Source organism: Rhineura floridana, chromosome 1, assembly GCF_030035675.1.
Source record: "Rhineura floridana isolate rRhiFlo1 chromosome 1, rRhiFlo1.hap2, whole genome shotgun sequence".
Taxonomy (NCBI): Eukaryota; Metazoa; Chordata; class Lepidosauria; order Squamata; family Rhineuridae; genus Rhineura; species Rhineura floridana.
In genome coordinates, this window is record NC_084480.1 from 61577865 (window position 1) to 61601034 (window position 23170).

Sequence of the window (23170 nt, forward strand, 5' to 3'; positions counted from 1 at the left end):
GCGCGATCAGACTCCCACACTCCAGCTGATCGTGCCAGAGGAGGGGAAGATCAGCTGTAGCACTCCTCCTCCGGAGCGATCAGTGGGTTAGGTTCCAGACCCCCACACTACAGCTGATCCGCTTTTTGGCGGTTTTTGCTTTTTGGCGGGGATCTGGGACCTAACCTGCAGTATGAGTGGGACTCTACTGTACACAGCAACAACTACTGAAGTAAAATGGGCTACTTACAAACCAATGTGTTAGACGAATTAGAATAATATTTTTCAGCGAGGCACTACCACCATGCTGCACAACTGTGTTGCTATTTTTAGAATACCCCAAGGACAAATTACAATAGGATAAAAAATGTGTTATTTGTGCACATACAGTTGAAAACAGGATGTATTTGAATATTCAAGACTAATACTTTTGTTACATTATTTAAAATAGTCACACAAAAGAAACAAGACTCAAACAGCAAGCTATGAATCAAAGTTCTTGGGTGGAAATATTGATATTCAATCACTTCTAAATGAGTTCTTACAGCATTCATTACTTACCTTCATTAAAAGCATATTCAAATCCTTCAAGCGTATCAGGAAACTCAAGAGGTGGCTCATCTTTTTTCATCAGTTCATCCAGGTCTATTCTAGACAATAAATCTGAGGGGGAAAGGTGGGGAAGAAATTTGTCTTTCTGTAGACCACAAATTCAGTTCATTACTCTTTGTTTTAATTAAAATAAAAGTATCTTCTAGAATGCATTAAAACAGTGTTGATTTGGAGTTCTGGACTCCTTTGACTAACATATCCAATTAGATTAAGCGGGACAATTATTAATCCATCCCAAACTAACAGCTGGTTTCTACATACGTAGGAGAACATTTGAGCATAACAAGAGGAACCTGCAACAAAGTGTTGCAGTGTATCATCATGCCTAATTTCAGGGTTTCCCCAAATATGCCATCACTTCCCTCTTCTCTCTCTATGGCCTCATTTTGGCTCCATTTTTAAAGTCAAGACAGTACAGTCTTCTGTACTGCCAAAGGGCATAAGGTAACACATCTGAAATATTTTCTGAGACATTTCTGCTATTTTATGGGAAAGAAGCAGGGCTTTTCTCTCTCATATTTACAGAGTGATCCAGCCCCAAACTTAACACTTACTGGCAGAAGAAAGATCTACTAAATTTTGCTTTGCTACAAAGAAAATCTACAGAGCATAGTGAATTTATGTCAGAGATAAATACTGCTGGCATGACCACTAAGCTGGAGAGACATTGTCAGAGCAAACAGAAATTCTATGTGGAGTTGTGAATGTGGCAAGGGACAATGGCTTAGTTCACATCCTATTCTCAAATCAGGTGTTGGTCCTGCACTCCAAAATGGCACAAACCCAGTCCACTCAGTAGGCAGAAGGCCCACATGTAGAATCCACAGGTCTGCATGCAAAACCCATACACTAAGTTACTATTTGCTATTCTCCTAAACAGTGGGCCATGGAAGCCTGTAATGGGGGGAGACACAATGAGCTCTTCCTGGGAGTGTGCTTCTGCATTCCCTCTGGGAGGATGTTTCTAATAGGTTCTTTGATAGCATTGTGGCATTTCTGCACCATAAGAAGAGCCTGCTGGATCAGGCCAGTGGCCCATCTAGTCCAGCATCCTGTTCTCACAGTGGCCAACCAGGTGCCTGGGGGAAGCCCGCAAGCAGGACCCGAGTGCAAGAACACTCTCCCCTCCTGAGGCTTCCGGCAACTGGTTTTCAGAAGCATGCTGCCTCTGACTAGGGTGGCAGAGTATAGCCATCATGGCTAGTAGCCACTGATAGCCCTGTCCTCCATGAACTTGTCTAATCTTCTTTTAAAGCCATCCAAGCTGGTGGCCATTATTCAATTCAATTCTTTATTATACAGTCATAGACCCATTTTAAAACAAGATACAACAACAGAATACAATAAAATATTTTAAAAGGATTTAAATTTTTCAAATTTGTCATGAACCAGTTTTTTACGTTTAGATTGGGCTATAAACAAAAATTTTGCAACTTGTTCAGTTTTATCTTTAAGATTATCTGATAGAAAATACTTTATTTTCCATTCTATAGATCTACCAGGGAAGCCATCGATAAGAGGCACAATAAATTTTTTCCTTGCCTCCAGATATAATTCACACTCCAAAAGCACATGTCCAACTGTTTCAGGCAACTTTGCCTTACAAATACAGTAACGGTTTTCCAGAGAAATGCCATTGAAGCGACCTGACAGGAGTGCAGAAGGTAAACAGTTGAATCTGGCCCGAGAAAACAAAAATCTATAATGTGGGAGACTCAGCTCTTCTATACATAATGTGTGATAGGGAGAACGAAAACTTAAGCCAAAGTGAAGGGGAGAGCAAGAGGAACGTGCCTTAGACGTTAAATACTGGCAATCTAAATCCTTTATCCGCTGGTCTACATTTTGTTTGGCTACCCTGAAATCCCAGGTGACCAAAAGTTCTTTAGACAGGCCTAAATAGTTTAATTTTTCATCAAATATTTTGGACCAATGGCTTTTGAAAGGGTCTTTCCATATTAGATGGAGATAACCCAGGGAAGGTTCTGAATAAGCCATCTTGGACCAGAATCTAAAGGCTTGCAGCCATGCTGTGCACTCAACTGAGGAAATTCCAGCCTCAAGACAGAGTCCTGCTGAAGAGGCACAACGAGGTGGTCATTACTGCATCTTGTGGGAGCAAATTCCATAGTTTAACTATGCGCTGAGTAAAGAAGTACTTCCTTTTGTCTGTCCTGAATCTTCCAACATTCAGCTTCTTTGAATGTCCACGAGTTCTAGTATTATGAGGGAGGGAGAAAAACCATCTGGCTGGTGTTTTCTCTACAATGGTATGTCGGGCATAATCAGTACATTAAATTGTGTTTGGTGGGTGACAGCGGAGTTGCCAAGCATTAGGTAGAAATGAAAGTCAACAGTTGTGTAATCTTTTATTTCCATTAGTATTGTTTTGCTTTCTGCTCCAATGCTGGAGCACAGGATTCCATCTATGTCATGCTGGCAGAGCAGCCACTAGCGTAGCTTTTTTGTAACAAGAATCCTTTGGGGTGAGGAAGAGAGTAAATTTTCTGCTTTTTACTATCACATGCCAGCATTGCCCACACACATTTGTTTTCATTGCATAGAACACATGGAGCATATTAAGAGATTTCAGTGTGCCTTGCAACTATTTGATAAAATACATCCACATTGACAGACACATGGTCAATGTGACTTGCAGCCATTAATAAAATGCATCTACATTGACAGACACATTCATTAAAATTCAACTGTGTCAAAATGTGCATCCATTCACTCCAGAAATTCAAGCAGAGAACCCACATTAACATGGGAGATCTCCCAGATCAAGGAATTTCCTTATTAATGCAGGCATGAGATTTTCCCATTCTTTTAGTACTTTTTCCTCATAGGGAAGAAAACACCTGACCCTCAAGCCTACTCCAATGAGCTCCCTAGGTAGGTTCAAAGCATTGCCTGAACAACCCCACGTTTTTGGAGTTCTCAGAAGTTCAAAATTCTGGAGTTAATTTTGCAATCAGTTCATTAGAGCTCAGATCCACTGGCCAACAGGACATTAAGTTACAATACTGATGTACTGAAACACTATGATATACAGTATATTGACAGAAACACCATATTATTCAACATGTCAAGCTTTCCATAGTGCATGCCAAGTCAACTGATACTTTAGAGATCAATAATTGAATCCAAAGATGCTATTATGAGAACTGAAGGCAGTTTGTTCATGCAGGGGAGGTCACATAGTTCTTTCTCTCCCACTTCACACACCTATATGCAGATTCCCATGCTCACTATGATAACCTTAAACAGTTTTTAGGAGTGACTGGGGATCACAGATGGGAGGCAGAATCAACTAACAATGCCCCAAAGTGGAAATGTCTTCTGATGGCAACGTTTTATTACAATACAAATGACTTTAAGTTCTTTTTTTTAAAAAAGTTAATATATTTATTGTGCCTATCATGACTTTGTAAATTCAGACACATGGCACAACTACCTTTAACATGCAGAGGGGAAGGACCTCATTAGACAAAAGCCCCCCACTTTAAAAATTGTGATAGGTCCTAAAATATAAATGTAAAGGAGTAAGCCTACGTTTCAAATACAAGCTATAAATTTACACATTTATGGAACTTGGCAAGTTGAAGCAACACTGGATTAACACATAATTCTGATATCTCAATATTGTTGTTGTTATGTGCCTTCAGGTCGATTATGACTTATGGCGACCCTATGAATGAATATATCTCAATATATTTGTAGATAATCATACCTTCATTTTAAATAAATGTATACTGCAAATAACTGCAAATGGTTTTTTTTCCAATTAAAAAAAGAAATGATCACTGTTTCCAGACACTACATTTTTATCAGCCACCTTATGGAATTAACCTGCCCTTAGATATACCAGTCTTGATAACCACTACCTAGGAGGTGACCAGAGTTCATTAGGCCTGAATCAAACAAAACAAAACAAAACACAATACCTCATCCTAAAACATTTAAATCGTTTCAGTTCTTGTTTTGAGGAATGGATCAGTACTTCATACCAGTTTGTATGAGACATACTTAAGTTTTACTGAATTATTTTTATGAACAAGAGTGCTTTGCGCAGTCAAGCCTAAATATTCTGTGTGACATTCAACAGCGTCAGCCCACTTGCACAACCAAGTTCTGCTTATGTAAAGGAACTTTCCCTTCCTCTCTTCCACCCTGCAGGCCCCATGCACCTCCAAAATTTGATCCAGAGGATTGGGTGATCCTCCACAGTAAATTGGGAGGTGCAGTGGGTTGCAGTAGGAACAAGCAGGGCTGTGGAGTCGGTATGCCAGACCTTCGACTCCGACTCCTCTATTTTTCTACTGTCCGACTCTGACTCCTTCATAAATGGCAAGTGTATATTAACTAGTAATAACAAATTTACTGTAATAAAATGGTAGCACAAGGCATTTCATCACCACCACGTGAATCCAGAGCTTGGAAAAGTTACGTTTTTAAACTACAACTCCCATCAGCCCCAGGGATTGGGCTCGTGGGAGTTGTAGTTCAAGAAAGTAACTTTTCCAAGCTCTGGATTCACGTGGTGGTGATGAAATGCCTTGTGCTACCATTTTATTACAGTAAATTTGTTATTACTAGTTAATATACACTTGCCATTTATGAAGGAGTCAGAGTTGGAGTCGGAATAGAACATTTCTACCGACTCCACCCAAAATTGCTCCCGACTCCAACTCTGACTCCACAGCCCTGGGAACAAGAGGAACATGGTGTCTGCTGCTGCAATGTTGCATATCACCTTCAGTATTTACAGTTGCATGCATTCTCCCATCCTTTCTCCCAAAAGGACTCCAGGACAGGAAACAACAAGTGATAAAACAATAAAAACAACTTAAAAACAAATTCAGTACAGATGCAGACTGTGATAAAAGTCTTTACTAAAAAGACTTGTTGGAAGGGGAAGGTCTTCTGTAGTTGCTGAAAAGACAACAGAGATGACACCTGTCTAATATTTAAGGGGAGGGAATTCCAAAGGGTAGGTCCCACAACACTAAAGACACAATGCCTATACTGTACTGAACAGACCTCCTGATAACATGGTATCTGCAGGAGGCCCTCATCTGCAGAGCAGTGATCAACAGGGTATATAAGGGGTGATCTTTCAGGTATCCTGGTCCCAAGCTGCATAGGGAATTATATACCATAACCAACCATTTGAACCTATCCCAGTAGCTAATTGGTAGCCACTGCAATTTTTTCAGCAGCAGGGTAACATGTTGCCAATATCCTGCTCAAGTGAACAGCAATTTGCACCAACTGCAGCTCCAGACCAATCTCAAGAGCAGACCCACATAGATAGTATTACAGTAATCCTGCCTGGAGGTTATCAGCACATCGATGACAGCGGTCAGGCTATTGCAATCCAGACATGGCTAAAGCTGGTTAAAAACACTCCTAGCCACTGAGGTGACGTGGATCTCTAATGACAGAGATGGATCCAGGATCACCCCCAACCTTCAAACCTGCTCTTTCAGAGGGAGTACTACCCCATCCACAGCAGGCAATTGACCAGTTATCCAGACTTGGGAACCACCTTCCCATAGCATTTCTGCCTTGCCAGGATTCAGACTCAGTTTACTGGCCCTCATCCAGGCATTGGTCCAGAGCTTGCACGGCCTCTCCCAATTCAGATGTTACCGCAAAATAGAATCATAGATTTGTTGAGTTGGACATAAGGTCATCAAGTCCAACCCCATGCTCAGTGCATGAATCCAAATCAAAGCATTCCCTACAGATGGCTGTCCAGCTGCCTCTTGAATGCCTCCAGTGTCAGACAGCCCACTATCTCTCTAGGTAATTGGTTCCATTGTCCTATGGCTCTAACAGTTAGGAAGTTTTTCCTGACGTTCAGTTAAAATCTGGCTTCCTGCAACCTGAGCCCATTATTCCATGTCCTGCACTATGGAATGATCGAGAAGAGACCCCAGCCCTCCTCTGTGTGACAACCTTTCATGTACTTGAACAGTGCTATCATATCTCCCCTCAGTCTTCTCTTCTCTAGGCTAAACATGCCCACTTCTTTCAGTCTCTCCTCATAGGGCTTTGTTTCCAGTCTCCTGAACATCCTTGTTGCCCTCCTCTGAACCTGTTCCACTTTGTCTGCATTCTTCTTGAACTGCGGAGACCAGAACTGGATGCATTACTCAAGATGAGGCCTAAAAAGTGCTCAATAGAGGGGAACTAATACTTCACGCGATTTGGAAACTATACTTCTGTTAATGCAGTCTAATATAGCATTTTCCTTTTTTGCAGCCACATTGCACTGTTGGCGTCACACTGTTTTGCAGCCACATTGCACTGTTCAGCTTGTGATCAATGACAATTCCAAGATCCTTCTCACATGTTGTATTGCTGAGCCAAGTATCCCCCATCTTATAACTGTGCATTTGGTTTCTTTTTCCTAAGTGTAGAACTTCGCATTTATCCCTGTTAAATTTCATGCTGTTGTTTTCAGTTCAATGCTCCAGCCTATCAAGGTCCCTTTTGTTTCTGTCTTCCACGGTATTAGCTGTGTCCCCCAATTTTGTATCATCTGCAAATTAAGCATGCTCTGTACCTCTTCATCCACGTCATTAATAAAAATGTTGAAGAGCACTGGGCCCAGCACCGAGCCCTGTGGTACCCCACTCGTTACTTCCGTCCAGTTTGAGAGGGAACCATTGATAAGCACTCTTTGAGTACTATTCTGGAGCCAACTGTTGATCCACGTGATAGTTGGTACTGCTGACACCTCACCCCAAATCTCCTAATGACCACTCTCAACAGCTTAATGAAGATGTTAAACAGATCGGGGACAAGATGAACCCTGCAGCACCCCACAGCACAACTGCCACGGAGCCGAAAGACAATCACGCAATGCTGTTATGTGAAACCAACCCTGGAGATAGGATGAGAACCACTGCCTACAATACTCATCTCACTAAGTTAACTCAAAAGGATACCATGGTCAATTGTATCAAAAGCTGCTGAGAGATCAAGGAAGAGTAACAAGATCATACACTCTCTTTTTTTCCTGATCAAGGTAATCAGGGCAACCAAGGCTGATTCAGAACCATTACCAGGCCTAAACCCAGACTGAAATAGGTCAAGATAATCTGTCTAAACCAAGAGTACTCACACTTGTTGCACCACAACCCTCTCAATCCTCGCCTAAAAGAGGTTTGCATCCAGGTGGAAGTTGTCACAAACCAAGGGTCCCAGCATGGCCTTTTCAGAAGTGGACTGATCACTGCGTCTTTCAAGGCAGCTGGAACTACTCCCTCCCACAAGGATGTGTTGACCACACCCTGGATCCATGTAGTCATACCCCCTCAGCAACCCTTAATTAGCCAAGAGGGGCAAGAAGACACATTACTGACCACATTATCGCAAGCACCTTGTCCACATCATCAAGCCACACCAACTGAAACTGATTCCAAAAGGTTGCAGCAATTGTACTTGACACCTGACTGAAGACTGCAGTAAATGTGGATGTGGCATCAGGAAGGCTACAGAGGTGAGTAACTTTACTCTCTAATTGTTTGCCTTGCAAACAATTCAGAAAGGGCTTCCAAAGGGTCTAAAACTCAATTCCCTGGAATAATGATAACAGACCCTGGACAATACGAAAAAAGCTCCACTGGACAACTACTTGAGGATGCAATGGAGGCAGCAAAGTGGGTCTTCTTCGCCGCCCTCACTGCCACACAACAGGCACAGTTATGTAGTTTCACTCATGCTCAATTGGCTTCACAGCACATTTTTCACAGCTTGCACTCTAGCGATCATCTGGTATGTTTCATCACCCTAACTTTACTGGTGTACCAAGGGGCAGAACAGGCTCCACAATGCCAGAGAGGGAACTTAGGGGTAACCATGGTAAGAGCCTAGTTTTGCTCCTGTTCCAAGAGCTTCAACAGGGTCACCTGTTCTATCAACTGGAAACTGGCATTCAGGAATCCATTGGATTCTATTAGTCTCTAGGCCATCTTAACTGGTCCACCACCCCTGCAGGGGAGGATCGGATTGCTACTGGCAAGGCTGGCCCTCTATCCTATGAACGCACAGAGTCAAGGGTTCTTGCTTTCTCCCATTAATCCTTATATGTTGAATGTTAGTTCACCTAAGCTCACAGGTTTCCAACAGCACTTGTGAAAAAGTAGGCAGATTTTATATAGAGACCCCACCCAAGGATTCTTGGGTCTTGGGAGGTATCAGAAATTTTCTTTTTGGGAATCAGACTTCCAACAGAAGAATGGTCTTACAAGATGTGCTATTTATTCATATCTCGCACCCTAAAAGTATTGAAATGCATTCTAAGTGGTCTTAGCCATCATAGGAGAAATAGAAAATAAGAATACAAATCAGCAAGAAAGAGGTTGCTGTATAACATCAAAGTATAAGACCGTGAAGGTACAACTAGGTTACCATAGATGAAAGGACTGAGTTAAACTCAACGTCTTGTTACAGAGCCACAATTACAAAGTACATGGAACTACATCTCACCCATCAGATAACATAGAATGCAGGAGTGATATGCCAGCTGGAGATGCGTATAGAGCTTAGTGGGGCTTCAATTTTTATACACTTTCTTGTTAGAGGGGGGTGTTTTCTCATGGCTTTATGAGCTGCCGTCTCTCCATACTGCCTCTATATGCCATCTGTCAGAGACAGCAAGTGTGACTAGCTAAACCTTCTGTCAACAACTAGTTGGCTTAACTAGTTAACTTAACCAGGTGTGCCTCTCTGGTGGTTCTGGCTGTATGTCTCTCTCAGACTCACACACAAAAGGAACACCATGGTGTTCCAGCAGTTGCTTCAACTGATATCAGAAGTATATAAATATAACAAAGTGTTGACTGCCTTCCCAGACTTATCTCCCTGCACTCTGTAGTGACTCGCTGCTTTACATAGGGGGGGGCAGAGAAACCATTTTTCAAAGAACCTTTTGCACTGTTTTGCAATAGACATACTAAAAAATAAGCAATAAGTACTTTTTAACCTATATGGCATCAAGTCCATTACAGGATTAACTCCAAAGTTCACCATGAAGTAATTCTGCCTAGGACAACAGAGTGACATCCACCACCACCACCATCTCCAGACACCCCTTCCTCCCAATGAAGCAAAATCTAAATCAAGGGTGTGCCCTAAGTGGTGCCACATCAACACTTTCCAAATGGCAAAGTGGTTGTCATCACATTGCATCCTATTCTTTTTTTTCCAAAGAGCTCCAGCTCATATAGTAGCAGTTATGTCATTTTATCCTCACAACCCCCTACAAGGTTAGCTGAGAAACAGTGAAATGCCTAAAACTATCCAATGAGCTGAGTAGGGATTTGGATCCAGGATTCTCCAATCCAGGTTCAGCAAAACTATCCAGTATATTAGCAGCTCCATAAACACAGAAGAGAGAATGGGTACAATACATATGGACGACAACAACCCCTTCCTCAGAAGGCTCATTTTTTATTAGGCTGCTATACCAGCATATTTTTGTCTGTTTCTGAGCTAATGTATTCCTTTACAGTTGTTGTTATGTGCCTTCAAGTTGATTATGACTTATGGCAACCCTATGAATCAGTGATCTCCAAGAGCATCTGTCGTGAACCACCCTGTTCAGATGTTGTAAGTTCAGGTCTGTGGCTTCCTTTATGGAATCAATCCATCTCTTGTTTGGCCTTTCTCTTTTTCTACTCCCTGCTGTTTTTCCCAGCATTATTGTCTTTTCTAGTGAATCATGTCTTCTCATGATGTGTCCAAAGCATGATAGCCTCCGTTTCATCATTTTAGCTTCTAGTGACAGTTCTGGTTTAATTTGTTCTAACCCCCAATTATTTGTCTTTTTCGCAGTCCATGGTATGCGCAAAGCTCTCCTCCAACACCACAATTCAAATGAGTTGATTTTTTTCATATCCGCTTTTTTCAACTTTCACATCCATACATAGAGATCGGGAATACCATGGTCTGAATGATCCTGACTTTGGTGTTCAGTGATGCATCTTTGCATCTGAGGACCTTTTCTAGTTCTCTCATAGCTGCCCTCCCCAGTCCTAGCCTTCAGATTTCTTGACTACTGTCTTCATTTTGGTTAATGACTGTGCCAAGGTATTGATAATCCTTGACAAGTTCAATGTCCTCATTGTCAACTTTAAAGTTCCATAAATCTTCTGTTGTCATTTTGACATTCAGCTGTAGTCCTGCTTTTGTGCTTTCCTCTTTAAAGTTCATCAGCATTCATTTCAAATCATTACTGGCTTCTGTTGGTAGTATGGTATCATCTGCATATCTTAAATTATTGATATTTCTCCCTCCAATTTTCACACCTCCTTCACCTTGGTCCAATCCCGCTTTCTGTATGATATGTTCTACATACAGATTAAACAAATAGGGTAATAAATACACACGTCTCACAACCTTTCCAATGGGGAACCAATCGGTGATTTTCTTCTGGAATTCCTTGCTCCGTTCCATTATCCAACATACGTCTGCGATATGATCTCTGGTGCCTCTTCCCTTTCTAAATCTAGCTTGGATGTCTGGCATTTCTCGCTCCATGTATGTTACAGTCTTTGTTGTAGAATCTTGAGCATTACTTTACTTGCATGGGATATTAAGGCAATAGTTCAATAATTACTGCATTCCATGGGATCCCCTTTCTTTGGAATTGGGATATACAGTGGGGCCCTGCTTCGGTGTCCTGCTTTTCGGCATTCCGCTAATACGGTGCCAGTGGAGCTATCAGCTGGAGCGGGGGCTGGAGCTCCCTGCGGTCTAACTCATCTCGCCGGAGAAGGGGAAGATCAGCTGTGGCACGCTCCAGCTGATCTTCTCTCCCAGTGCAATGAGATCCCCTAATCCAGCTGATCTTGCCAGAGGACGGAAAGCTCAGCTGTAGTGCACTACAGCTGATCCCCTCTTCCTGTGCAATCAGACTCCCACACTACAGCTGATCCCGCCAGAGGAGAAGATCAGCTGTAGTGTGCTACAGCTGATCTTCTCCTCTGGCGTGATCAGCGGGTTAGGTTCCAGACCTCCGTGCTACAGCTGATCTTCTCCTCCTCTGGCACAATCAGCGGGTTAGGTTCCAGACCCCCACACTACAGCTGATCCGCTTTTTGGCGGGGGTCTGGAACCTAACCTGCGGTATGAGTGAGGCCCTACTGTATATTGAACACTGCCAGTCTGTGGGCCATTGTTTAGTTTTCCACATTTCTTGACAAATTTTTGTCAAAATTTGGACAGATTCAGTCGCAGTAGCTTGTAGCAACTCTATTGGTATGCCATCTGTTCCTGGTGATTTGTTTCTTCAAAGTATTTTAAGAGCAGCTTTTACCACCCATTCTAAGATTTCTGGTTCTTCATCATATTGTTCCTCCATGAATGAATATGTCATCCTGGCTTTCAGTGTATTGCTTCCATCTTCCTTTTATTTCATCTTGGTCAGTCAGTGTGCTTCCCTGTGGATTATTCAACACCCCTACTCTTGGTTTAAATTTCCCTTTCATTTCTCTAATCTTTTGGAATAGGGCTCTTGTTCTATCCTTTTTGTTGTCCTCTTCTATTTCTATACAGTAACTATTGTAATTGTTCTCTTTGTCCTGACGCGCTAGTTGCTGTATAGTTGCATTTAGGGTTCTAACCGTGTTCCTGTCTCCTTTTGCTTTTGCTTTCCTTCTCTCTTTAACCATTGTAAGACTTTCTTCAGCCATCCATTGAGGTCTTTCTCTCTTTTTAACTAGAGGTATTGCCTTTTTGCATTCTTCCCTGATAATGTCTCTGACTTCACTCCATAGTTCTTCTGGTTCTCTGTCAACTAAGTTTAAAGCCTCAAACCTGTTCCTTATTTGATATTTATATTCTTCTGGGAAGTTATTTAAATTGTATTTTGGCATTATGATTGCTTTGTTCTTCTTCTTTAGCTTTACTCTAATTTTCAATGCAACCAGTTCATGATCTGTACCGCAGTCTGCTCCTGGTCTTGTTTTTGCCAAAAGTATGGAACTTCTCCATCTTCTGTTACCTATTATGTAATCAATTTGATTCCTATATTGACCATCTGGTGATATCCATGTGTACGGTCATCTTTTTGGTTGCTCAAAAAATGTGTTCGCAAGAAACAAATGATTGGCTTCACAGAATTCAGTAAGTATCTCTCCTGCTTCATTTCTATCTCCTAAGCCCCATTTCCTCACAATTCCTAGTTCTTCTTTGTTCCCTACTTTTGCATTCCAGTCCCCCACGATTATCAGAACATCTTGTTTTGGCGTGTGATCAACTTCCTCCTGTACTTCTGTGTAAAATATCTCCAATTCTTCTTCTTCTGCGTTTGCAGTTGGAGCATAGACTTGGATGATGGTTATGTTAATAGGTTTCCCATTTAATCTCATTGATATCACTCGCTCAGACCTTGCGTTGTAGCTCCTAATTGCTTTTGCTACATCACTTCTCACTTAAAGCAACCCATTTCTTCTTGATTTCTTATTTCCTGCAGAAAATATTTTGTATTTGCCTGATTGAAAATGTCCCATTCCCGTCAATTTTAATTAACTCACGCAAAGTATGGTAATGTTGATGTGCTCCATTTCTTGCTTGACAATTTCTAGCTTTCCCTGGTTAATGCTTCTCACATTCCATGTTCCTATTGTGTGCGTCGTACAACTCTGGACTCTACTTTCACATCTGTGTGCATCAACCACCAGGCTTCCTTTCAGCTTTGATCCAGCTGTGTCATTAGTCATAGTGCTACTCGTACTTGTCCTTTGTTCTTCCCCAGTAGCTCGGTGAATGCCTTCCGACCTGGGGGTCTCATCTTCCAGCACTATCTCGTGTTGCATTTTGGTTTCTCTGTTCATAGGGTTTTCGTGGTAAGAGGTATTCAGAGGTGGTTTACCATTGCCTTCCTCTGAGTTTGGATGCATCTTAGTCTGGTGTCTCAGTTTTGACCATTCCGCCTTGGGTGCCCCTGCTAGGAGTCTAGCCTCTTGGTCTAGACTCCTGACGGCATTGCTCTCAGCTTCTTCGATACTCTCAAACCCCCTCACCACGTTAAGGTGTGCATCCTAAAGGGGATCTTTACAGTAGTACTTTGAAAAATATTCCACTGGAAGGAGAGACACAAATCTACATGCATTTTCTATTAAAAATCGGCAAGCAGCATACTCAATTCTAGGCAGAGCCTATTTGTTTTTCCTGGAGAAGTCACATGGTAACCTGGTAATACAGGGGCTACAAACAAAGAAGTCCACAAAGCTGCCCATACAAATAACCCTCCAGGCTGTTCAGTGACAAGGCAGAAATGTTTCCAGAAACTTTAAAGACATGGGGGAAAAGAACACTTCCCCCATTTCCCCCACAAATACTTAAAATTTGAGAAAATATTAAATATATACAATATTTACTGTCTTATGAAACCTAAGCGATATATGCTGATATCCAATTGTGGCCTCCCACTTGTGCAGCAGACTGCCACTTTCAAAAATAGAAGTTACCATTCCATTCCTCTAGGCTTAGAGACCATGTACAGATCCAGCATTATCTTAAAGAAAAAGAACCTAATGTTTTTAAAGAAAAGGCTCAGAAAATAAGCATCTATTTATAAATACTGAACTCTTTGACCACACAAATACATGGCAGTGAGCCCTACTGAAATGAGCGGGACTTGCTTCCTCTTAAAATGTACAGATTCAGACTGTAAGTGTGAACAACAAACAAAATGAGCTTTTCTGGGGAAAAAATTGCTTGTTTTTTGGAATGAAATAGGATATAACATATTCTTGAAAATATTGACATAACAGATTCATGTCTCTAATCATAGTCACTGTCTAAAGGATCCATAGCTTCTAAACTTCATGGACTTCAGAAAACAGAAAGTATGTACATACAGAAACAAACTTTTCAACTCTTTCGCATGCTGGTTTGTTCCCTGATTACTTTCAAACATGTCTCTTGCACTTGATGCAGAAGACGGAGAAATATAAAGCAAGAGAGAAGCAAGAGGAGTGAGAGGCTATGTTATATAAAAACCATATCCTGATATTCCAATTCCTAGATTACACTTCTGGACCAAATATCTAAATATTCCATATTCATCAACATTTGGAAGTACTTTCCCAATAACAAGTTTTAAGAGTATTGATTTAGTAATTCAGTCAAAAGCAGTTGTACTGTTAATATCACTAGGAGTCTGCACTGACCACAAGATTCCGTTTGGCCCCAATTTGGTGCGTCATAAAAAAAATCCAATTCAGCTCTGAACAGTTCAGAGGACGCCAGAGGATGCTAGGAGGCCCAAGTTCATTTTGTTCACGCTCCCTGAACCCCATTCACTATTGGGAAAACAAAAAGTATACGTTTCCCCTTGTGACAGAAGTGGATTAAATTTGCAGGTATAGAAACTCCTCCAGAGTCGAACTGCAGACAAATCGGTCCATGAGCTTTTGTGCTAGGCACTGTTAAATTTTATTGTGGCGTGGGAAGAACTAAAAGGGATTTGCTTTCCAGGTAAAAAAGTCATGCCCTTTGATTACAGGGTATGTCTAAAACATACATTTGGTTCTTGCAAAACTGCTTCCTCCCCTAAAACACTGTGATTGAAGAGCATTGGTAAAATCATTCCAATAAGCTAGACCTAGCAGTCACAATGGAGCTATTCCTTCACATCCTGTGCCCACTCTGGTGTTAGCTCTCCCTCCCTGGTGTTATGGCATTATGGTAAACTTAGACATTACTTTTTCAACAGACACTTGTCTGCAGCATTATTTTGATGTCTACATCGCCAAGGTACCACAAAGGGCTTCAATGGTCCCTACTGTGACTTCCATCACCTCGTAGATATCCTGTTTCACTGCTGACATGCTAAAAATACCTCTGTTGCATCCCACTTTGCCTTAGTATTTCTCGGAATCCAATGCATATCCATAACTATCATTAACGTCTACCTTTAAATCTTGGACCTAAGAGATGTGCAGCAATGTGAACTGGGTGTAGCAATATGTTTTAAAACACACATTTAAAGAAATATTTTACTCATCATTCTAAAAAAGAAAATAAGAACTTAAGAATAGCCTCCTGGATCATGCCAATGGCCCATCTACTCCAGCATCCTATTCTCACATTGACCAACTGGAGCCTATGGGAAGACTACAAGCAAAACCTGACTCAGCACTCTTCCTGTTTGGAATTTGCATACAACATTTTATTTCAGTTTCCCCAAATGTTCCAGTTTTTCCATTTTAGGCTTTGGTGGGAAAGGGGGATCTTCACATCTGTATGCATAACTAACAGCATTCCGACAGTGTATATTGAGCTTTCCTTTTCCAGAAAAGATAAAGAAATCCTGGTCTATGAACAGTGGCAAGAAATTTATAGCAGCTAAGAATGTGGGGTGTACTCATTTCACTTGCTCACCTGTTTTACTAACCACAAAATTATAGTTCATCAGAACACAGTCTATGGAGTGCCTATGGAGAAGTTCCAAATTAATTTGTACCCTTTAATGCTGTAGTCTTCTCTTTTTCATCAGGACCTCCCTGTTGAAGCTGTGCCATGCTTATCCAAATTCTCAGCCAGATTAAAATAATGAAGAGGACATACATCAATCTTTGGAAGATGAGCTGTAAAAAACAAAGAAAGTTTGGAACTTGCTCAGTCCATTTGGTATCACTTCAGTATGTTTCCTGAAAATAATCAACACCATAAAATTGTATTTATGTATTTGAAAGACTTGTATCCCACCTTATTTCCAAGGTATTCACAAGGTGGCTAATGCCAAAATACCAGAATAATATTCCTAATGTAAAAAAATCCCCAAGTTAAAACTAATCACAAAAACCACCACCACAACAAAAACACAATAAAAATTTCAATGCAGAAAAGCACCAAACAGAAAAACGATCAGCCAAAGGTCTTTTTGAACAGCCATGACATTACCAGCTGCCTGAACCCATAGTGATAGGACTTGACACACCTTGTTTAGTAAGACATTCCACAGCGTGGATGCCACCAGAATGAGTAACTGAGTCCTGGTTGCCATTAGCCATACCTCATGAGGCTGAAGAATCTGAAGCAGAGCCTTGGGTGATGATCAGAGCATGCTGGAAGCAGCATAAGGGGAAAGGAAGTCCAAGACTGTTTAGGACTTTAAAGGTTAATACCAGCACATTCAACTTAGACCTGAAACAAATACAGGTCATGGAAAATTCACACTATGGAAATTAAAGCACCTGGCATCCATCAGTAACCTGGCTATAGTATTTTGTACTAATTGCAGTTTCCAAAACAGGCTGTAAATCAAAATCAAAATTAGTTAGTCTCACCACCATTACTTCTGGTTTGTATGGATTAAGCCACAGCTTATCCACCTCGGGCAGTATTTCACTGCCACTGAACAGCCATTCAGCCTTTCAATCGCCTCCCTAGAATCAAATGAAAATGACAGAGAAAGCTGGTCGTCATCAGCGTCTTGATGACTCTGCATCTACATGAATGACTTCTTCACATAGATATTAAACAGCACAGGCACAAAACAGAACCTTGTCAAATCCAATACACTAAGCAAAACAGCAGCAGTTCTCCAGCACCACCTTCTGGGTCCTTTGTGTCAGGAAAGTACAAATCCACTTCCACAATGCACCCCCAATTCCCATCCCTTCAAGATGACCCAGCAGGATACCATGGTGAATAGTATATGAATGCCAGTGGAAGATTCAAGAGAACAAACAGGGTCACACTCTCCTTATCCATCTCCTGGCACAGAACAGTCCCTAAGGTGACCAAAACAGTTTCCATCGCAAAACCAAGTAAAATACTAGATTGGAAGCAATCTAGATAATCTATTTTATCCCAAACCTCTCGGAGTAGCTCTATAAAAGTTAAAGATTTTCTTTAAAATGTCTGGGGAAAAGTTACAATATAATATGCAACTCAAGGAGTATCAGGACTGTCCCTTCCATTGGAATGGAACATTCCTGAACTCCAAGAGCTATGTTTAAGACCCCAAGCCTTCCTAGTAGAAATGGGTGTGAATGCCCCAGGTGTGTAGGATTCCAGTTCTCTTCCCACAGCAGTCCCTAGCTCAGGGCTTCCCAAACTGCGGTCCGTAGACTGCCAGTGGTCCACAAGCTTCAATCAGCTGGTTTGCGGATTGGTGGTTGAAGATGGGAGATGACGTATCCATCACATTATTCATACTGATTTTAATTGTATGTTTATTGCTTCCTTTATTTCATCTATTATTGTATGACAGTTTGAATTCTCAAATTGTAATACAATTAAATACAATATATAAGAAATAAATGAAGCAACAAAATTACAATTAAAAATCGTACAGCATCTAGCACTGCATACTACAATTGTTACAACAGACAGAAAACCATTAAGTGGTCTACCAATTCCCTCAACAATTTTGAAGTGATCCACGGGAAAAAATGTTTGGGAACCACTACCCTGGCTCATATCCTTAATCTTCCTTCACCCTTTAAACCTGCTTTTATCCCTTAGCCCTGCCAAAGGTTTTTGCCAGTTTCTTCAGTGAGAAGATTGACAACATGCAGTATGAATTTCCAATCCCAACCACTTGTAACATTTTCCCATCCTTTCTCCCCCTCCCACTTGACTCCAAAGTGATTTTGGTTCTCTTCATCTTCAGTCCCACAATATCAATGCTACAAAACTGCAGTGAGGTACAGGAGAGAAAGAGTCCCCTTCTGCCCACAGCTGTATATGCTAGGCCGCAATACTAAGCTATCTAGAGCTTGAGGTTCTACAGAAGTGCAGAATCATGATGATCAACATTATTTGTTTGGCTTGTTAGTCACTTGTTAACTGAAAGTCTCCATGGTAAGTGTTCTGTATTGTTTTAATGGTATAATGTATCTGTATTTATGTTTTACATGTGTTGTAAATTATACAAAACAGCTATCATTCATTAAAATATATACTACACACAAAAAAAACAACCATAACAGCCACAAAAGGCTTTGGCAGCACACTAATATAAACATTATCATCCTAATCTATCAAAAGCATTCTAGCTTCACAATTTGCACCCTAGCCTTTTACATTTTCACTCTCAACTATATCAGCTCCCTTGTCACCCTTTAATTCTCTCTCACTCTGTGTCTATTTTTTTCTTTTTTTCCTCTCTACTATCACTTCATTCTCCCCTACTCCATCTCCAGCATACATTGTCATTTTCTGGATAAACTCACTCACCCATCCATATATTTTTCTTGTTAAATATACGAAGAGAAAATATTAACACTTTCCCAAAAACTGGCAGATGAAGAGGCAAGTCTTACTTATTTATTAATTATTCACTTATCAAGTCACCTATTAACCTAGTCTGTGCCTTCCTTTTACATGGAAAGCTATTACCAATACACACACACCAAAAAACACTCCACATAATCTATCATCAATGTACATCCATACATAGGAAAGTTGTATGCAGTCAATGCTATTAGTTTAGAGATGATTCTGCTCAAGCAAAGATCAACAATTCAGACCAAAATATTCCCTTGAAATGATTTATTGTTTCAATTGGTAGCATTTTATGGGATCATAACATAAACACGGTGAATGCATAGGTATTAAGAAGATCCAAGCTGTGTTTGGATATTATATAAGCTTTTAGTCTGTTCTTGGGGCTAGCGAAATGGAAATGGACTGCCTTCAAGTCGATCCCGACTTATGGCTACTCTGTGAATAGGGTTTTCGTGGTAAGCGGCATTCAGAGGGGATTTACCATCGCCTCCCTCTGAGGCTAGTCCTCCCCAGCTGGCTAGGGCCTGCTCAGCTTGCCACAGCTGCACAAGCCAGCCCCTTCCTTGTCCGCAACTGCCAGCTGGGGGGCAACTGGGCTCCTTGGGACTATGCAGCTTGCCCACAGCTGCAAAGGTGGCAGGGCACATAACCCCTGAGCCACTCACTGTGGAGGTGATCTTTAGCTGGGCCTTTACACCTAGGAGACATGAGCAGGGATTAGTACTCACAGACTCTGGACTCCCAGCCAGGCTCTCCTCCCCACTGTGCTATACCAGCTTGTCGGGGGTTAGAGAAGCATTGGCAATAAAGCTATCCCTCCGCAATGATAAACAAGCCCAGGGCACTTATGAATTAGTGGAAAAGAGAAGGCAATCCAGAACGCCTTCAGGACAACTCACCCAGGTTTTGAAGGAATATCCTGAGACAACATGTTAAAAAGAACATTTCCGCTGTCTTTCCTAATGGTATGGGCATGATTTCTAACATTTGAATAATAGTCCTATAGAAAGAAAAAACCCACTGTGAAACAATGCCCTGGTTCATATATCTCACTAAACCCAGTTGGAAGTCATTCTACTAGGACAATAATTTAATTGGATACAACCCAAAGTACAGGCTCTGAAAATATGAGAGACTAAAACTCTGCAGCCAAAAATGTATCCACTTATCTTAAACCCAAATGGACCCACCAGCTCCTTACACCTTTGTTTCCATGACCCACAGTCCTCTGCTTCCATTCATTTCATCCCACAAGACTCCTCTTTCTTAGCCTATCAGCCTATCTCTTTCCCCTATTATAATTCCCACCACAATCCTCCAATTTCTTACCTTCAGCTCTGCACCTATCCATGCCACAGGCCCCCACCAATTCTTCTTCTTCTACCTCCACGACTTCCAGGATCTGTTGTCCCTTAGTGCCTTCTGATCCCTCTTCCCTAGTTCTCATCAGGTTCCTACCTTCTTACTCACTTAACACTTTCGTTTCAATGATGTCTAGCCTTACCTACCTTTGATGTTTTCTTTTTTTAATAAATGATTTTATTTCAGCTGTGGTTTTGTATTTTATACTTTGTGTTTTTGTCTTATTGCACAGTTGATAATAATAAATACCTTACTAACTTCATTTCAGTATCTGCACTATTTTAGTCAATATCTTGACATTTCCTCTCAGCATAGGGCAGTTAAGCAAGCACACAAACACTTCATGACCTCAAACAGCAAAATCAATGCAAGGACCTGGAGTCAGGGACTCACAAGCAACTGGTGGCATATATATAAAAACAGCTGCTAGTGCACACACATATTAATCCATCTTTCAAATCAGTTAATAAATTGTGTTGATTCAACTGAGCATGGTCCAGCCTGTTTTAAATCTTTCCTTGTGGGTTGTTGTTTTTTTGGTTTTGTGTTTATGCTGTACACTACATTCAAATCTAATACAATGGAGAGTATTTTTTTAATTAAAACCAAATGAAACATTTGTTTTTGCTAGCAATTGCTCATCTGACTACATGACTCAGCCACTCCTTTCTGTGACAAGTCCAGCAAGTTCCCACATAAACCCTCAGAACTCTAAACCCCCCCAAATTCTCCACCACTTCTACATTTATTTCTTGATCAGACTCCTGCTTCAGTCTCTTGAGCTTCCAAGTTATCTTTACAATACCTGTTCATTTCTGGCTACATGCTTTCCCAAAACTAGCCGTGCATGCCACTGCTGCAACACACACACACAAAACAAAACAAAAGCTATGGGAAACAAGGGAATTGCAGCTGACATGTTTCTATCAATACCACATAATCCACCCAAACCAGCTAGAAAACTTTGCGCAGAGCTCAAAGGATTATTCTAGTCATTAGAAATACAAAGGTGAATAATGTTTTAATTTCATTTATACAACATTATCCATGCTTTTATCTGGGTTGTTACATGCAAACTGAGTCTGGAACAGAAGCAAAATATGACTCAACATTTATAAACTTCTCAGTGAAAAAAGAAATTCCCATGGGGCCAGTGTGGAGAATCCAGCTGTTGAGGTAACTGGCTCCTGACAACTTATTCCCTGGAAAGGTTATAACAGCATAACATTACAGTGCAGTGAAATCCTGAGGGTTTTTTCCCACGCACGCACACTTTTAAGGCACTCAACTGAGCAGCAAACACAGACCCTGCCAAATGTACAAAGGAACACTTTTAAAATAGGCTCGCGACCGTGCCAGGCACCTACCCTCCTCTCTCGCCCCTCTCCCTCCTCTTCCCGGGGCCAATCCTGGTGCTCATTTCGCACGTATTTGAGCGCCCAGCACAACCCCAGAAGCACCAGCGTTTTCTCAGAGTGGCACAGCCAAAAAATATGGACGAGGGGCTTGAAGGGAATTCCTGTGATTTCTAACAGCGCCAGCTTATACTTCCTGGTCGCGTCAGCCAACCAGAAAGTGGTACAGCGTGAGGGCAGCTACTACCCAAAAGCAGAGCAGCTCTCCCATGAGTGCCACCACCTAAGAGAGGAGAATGATGCCGAGGATGGCTGTGAAAAGATCAGGGGCTCCCCTCACAACACGCTCTCTCCTTCCTAGATCGACTCAAGGCCACGCAACCCACGGGGGAAGAGAAGCGGCTGGTGGTAGGGGACAGAAGGCTCCCCTCCTCCGCAGCAGCCCGTCAGTTCTCACCCTCTCTCACCCTCTCTCTCTCTCTCTCTCTCACACACGCACGCACGCACACACCCTGGGGGGTGAGCCTCTGAGCGTGTCATTCTCCCGAGGAGCGAGGGAAGGGGGCGGCCGTTGGCGTACGCAGAGCTCGGCGTAACGGCTGCACGTACCTGCTGCCTCCCTTCCCGGTGAAGGGGAGGGGAAGGAAGGGGGTGGGGCAAAGACTTGTTAACGGGAGACGCGCCGCCGCTTGTCGCCTGTTTTGTTATGGGTTTGTCCCGCCCTCGCTCGTTCCCTTTCCCGCCCTTTCTTTCCCCTTTGCTCACAGAAGAGGCGAATTTCGAGTTCCGGGTCCGGGATATGACGTCATCCGCGCAATTGAACTAAGAAGAAAAAGAAAGCGGAGGGATCTCATCTCCGCCCTCTTCCTGTGCTCTTAGTAGTCTCTGTCACTCCGTAAAAAGGCGGGGCGGCAGTGTTAGCACTCCCTATAGTAAGCATGCCAAACGCTGCAGAGGCTGCCTAGTAGGAGCCACTGAAGCCCTGGTTGCCCTTCTCTTGCCCGGAGTTCCTGAATAAACTTCCATCTCACTACGATTATCCAAACAACAGGATCTGTTGCCGCAGGGAGGATGGATTTGTGGAAAAAGAAGAAGCGCCATAACAGACTCACAACGTGGGAGGTCCAGTTTACTTACTCTTTCCGGTCCCACGCACACATTCTTAAAAGTAATTCACTACGATTTATTTCCAAATAAACATGCATAGCGTTGCGCTCAGGCGTGGTACAGCCGTGGTTCAAACGCCAGTCTTGCTGGCCTGAGGGTGCCTTAGTGCTCTGTTCACTAGGTCCCTGGGTGGTCATTTGCATTGCCTGGGTAGCAGTGGTGTTTTTTAATGGGAGCCGTCTGCCGTGCCCACCTGCCATTTTAATTTACTTAAAATTAATACCCATAGATGTATGGGTGTTTGCAAGCCCCCCTCCCCCCACCTTTTTCGTGTGGTTTGATTTAAACTGACAGGGCAAAACAAGTATAGTTTGCAGGTAATCCGCAGTGCCTGCTGCAAACTCCTTATTTCAAGTAGAGAAAAGGAATAAATAAAAGTTTATCCAAAAAGGAGAGATGTGCAAGTTCCCAGCACTGTAGCCAAGGTGGGGCAA

At 42.0% G+C, this 23170-nt stretch overlaps 1 protein-coding gene across 10 annotated transcripts in view; it reads right to left on the reverse strand.

Moving 5' to 3' along the window:
* The window catches only part of ARB2A (ARB2 cotranscriptional regulator A), a 495278-nt gene extending 472550 nt beyond the window's left edge, over window positions 1-22728 (reverse strand). For 4 of the 10 annotated variants that reach the window (XR_009762084.1, XM_061622215.1, XM_061622238.1 and 1 more), the window contains exons 1-3: window positions 22335-22429; window positions 16079-16202; window positions 541-642 (exon numbers count right to left, since the gene is read on the reverse strand). Coding sequence is in view for 9 of the 10 variants with exons in the window: in XM_061622215.1 (XP_061478199.1) it covers window positions 541-642; window positions 16079-16184 (208 nt within the window). In the remaining variant the exon portion in view is untranslated. The other 6 variants (XM_061622217.1, XM_061622285.1, XM_061622292.1 and 3 more) reach the window with 6 other exon arrangements.
* Window positions 22729-23170: the final 442 nt, after the last annotated feature.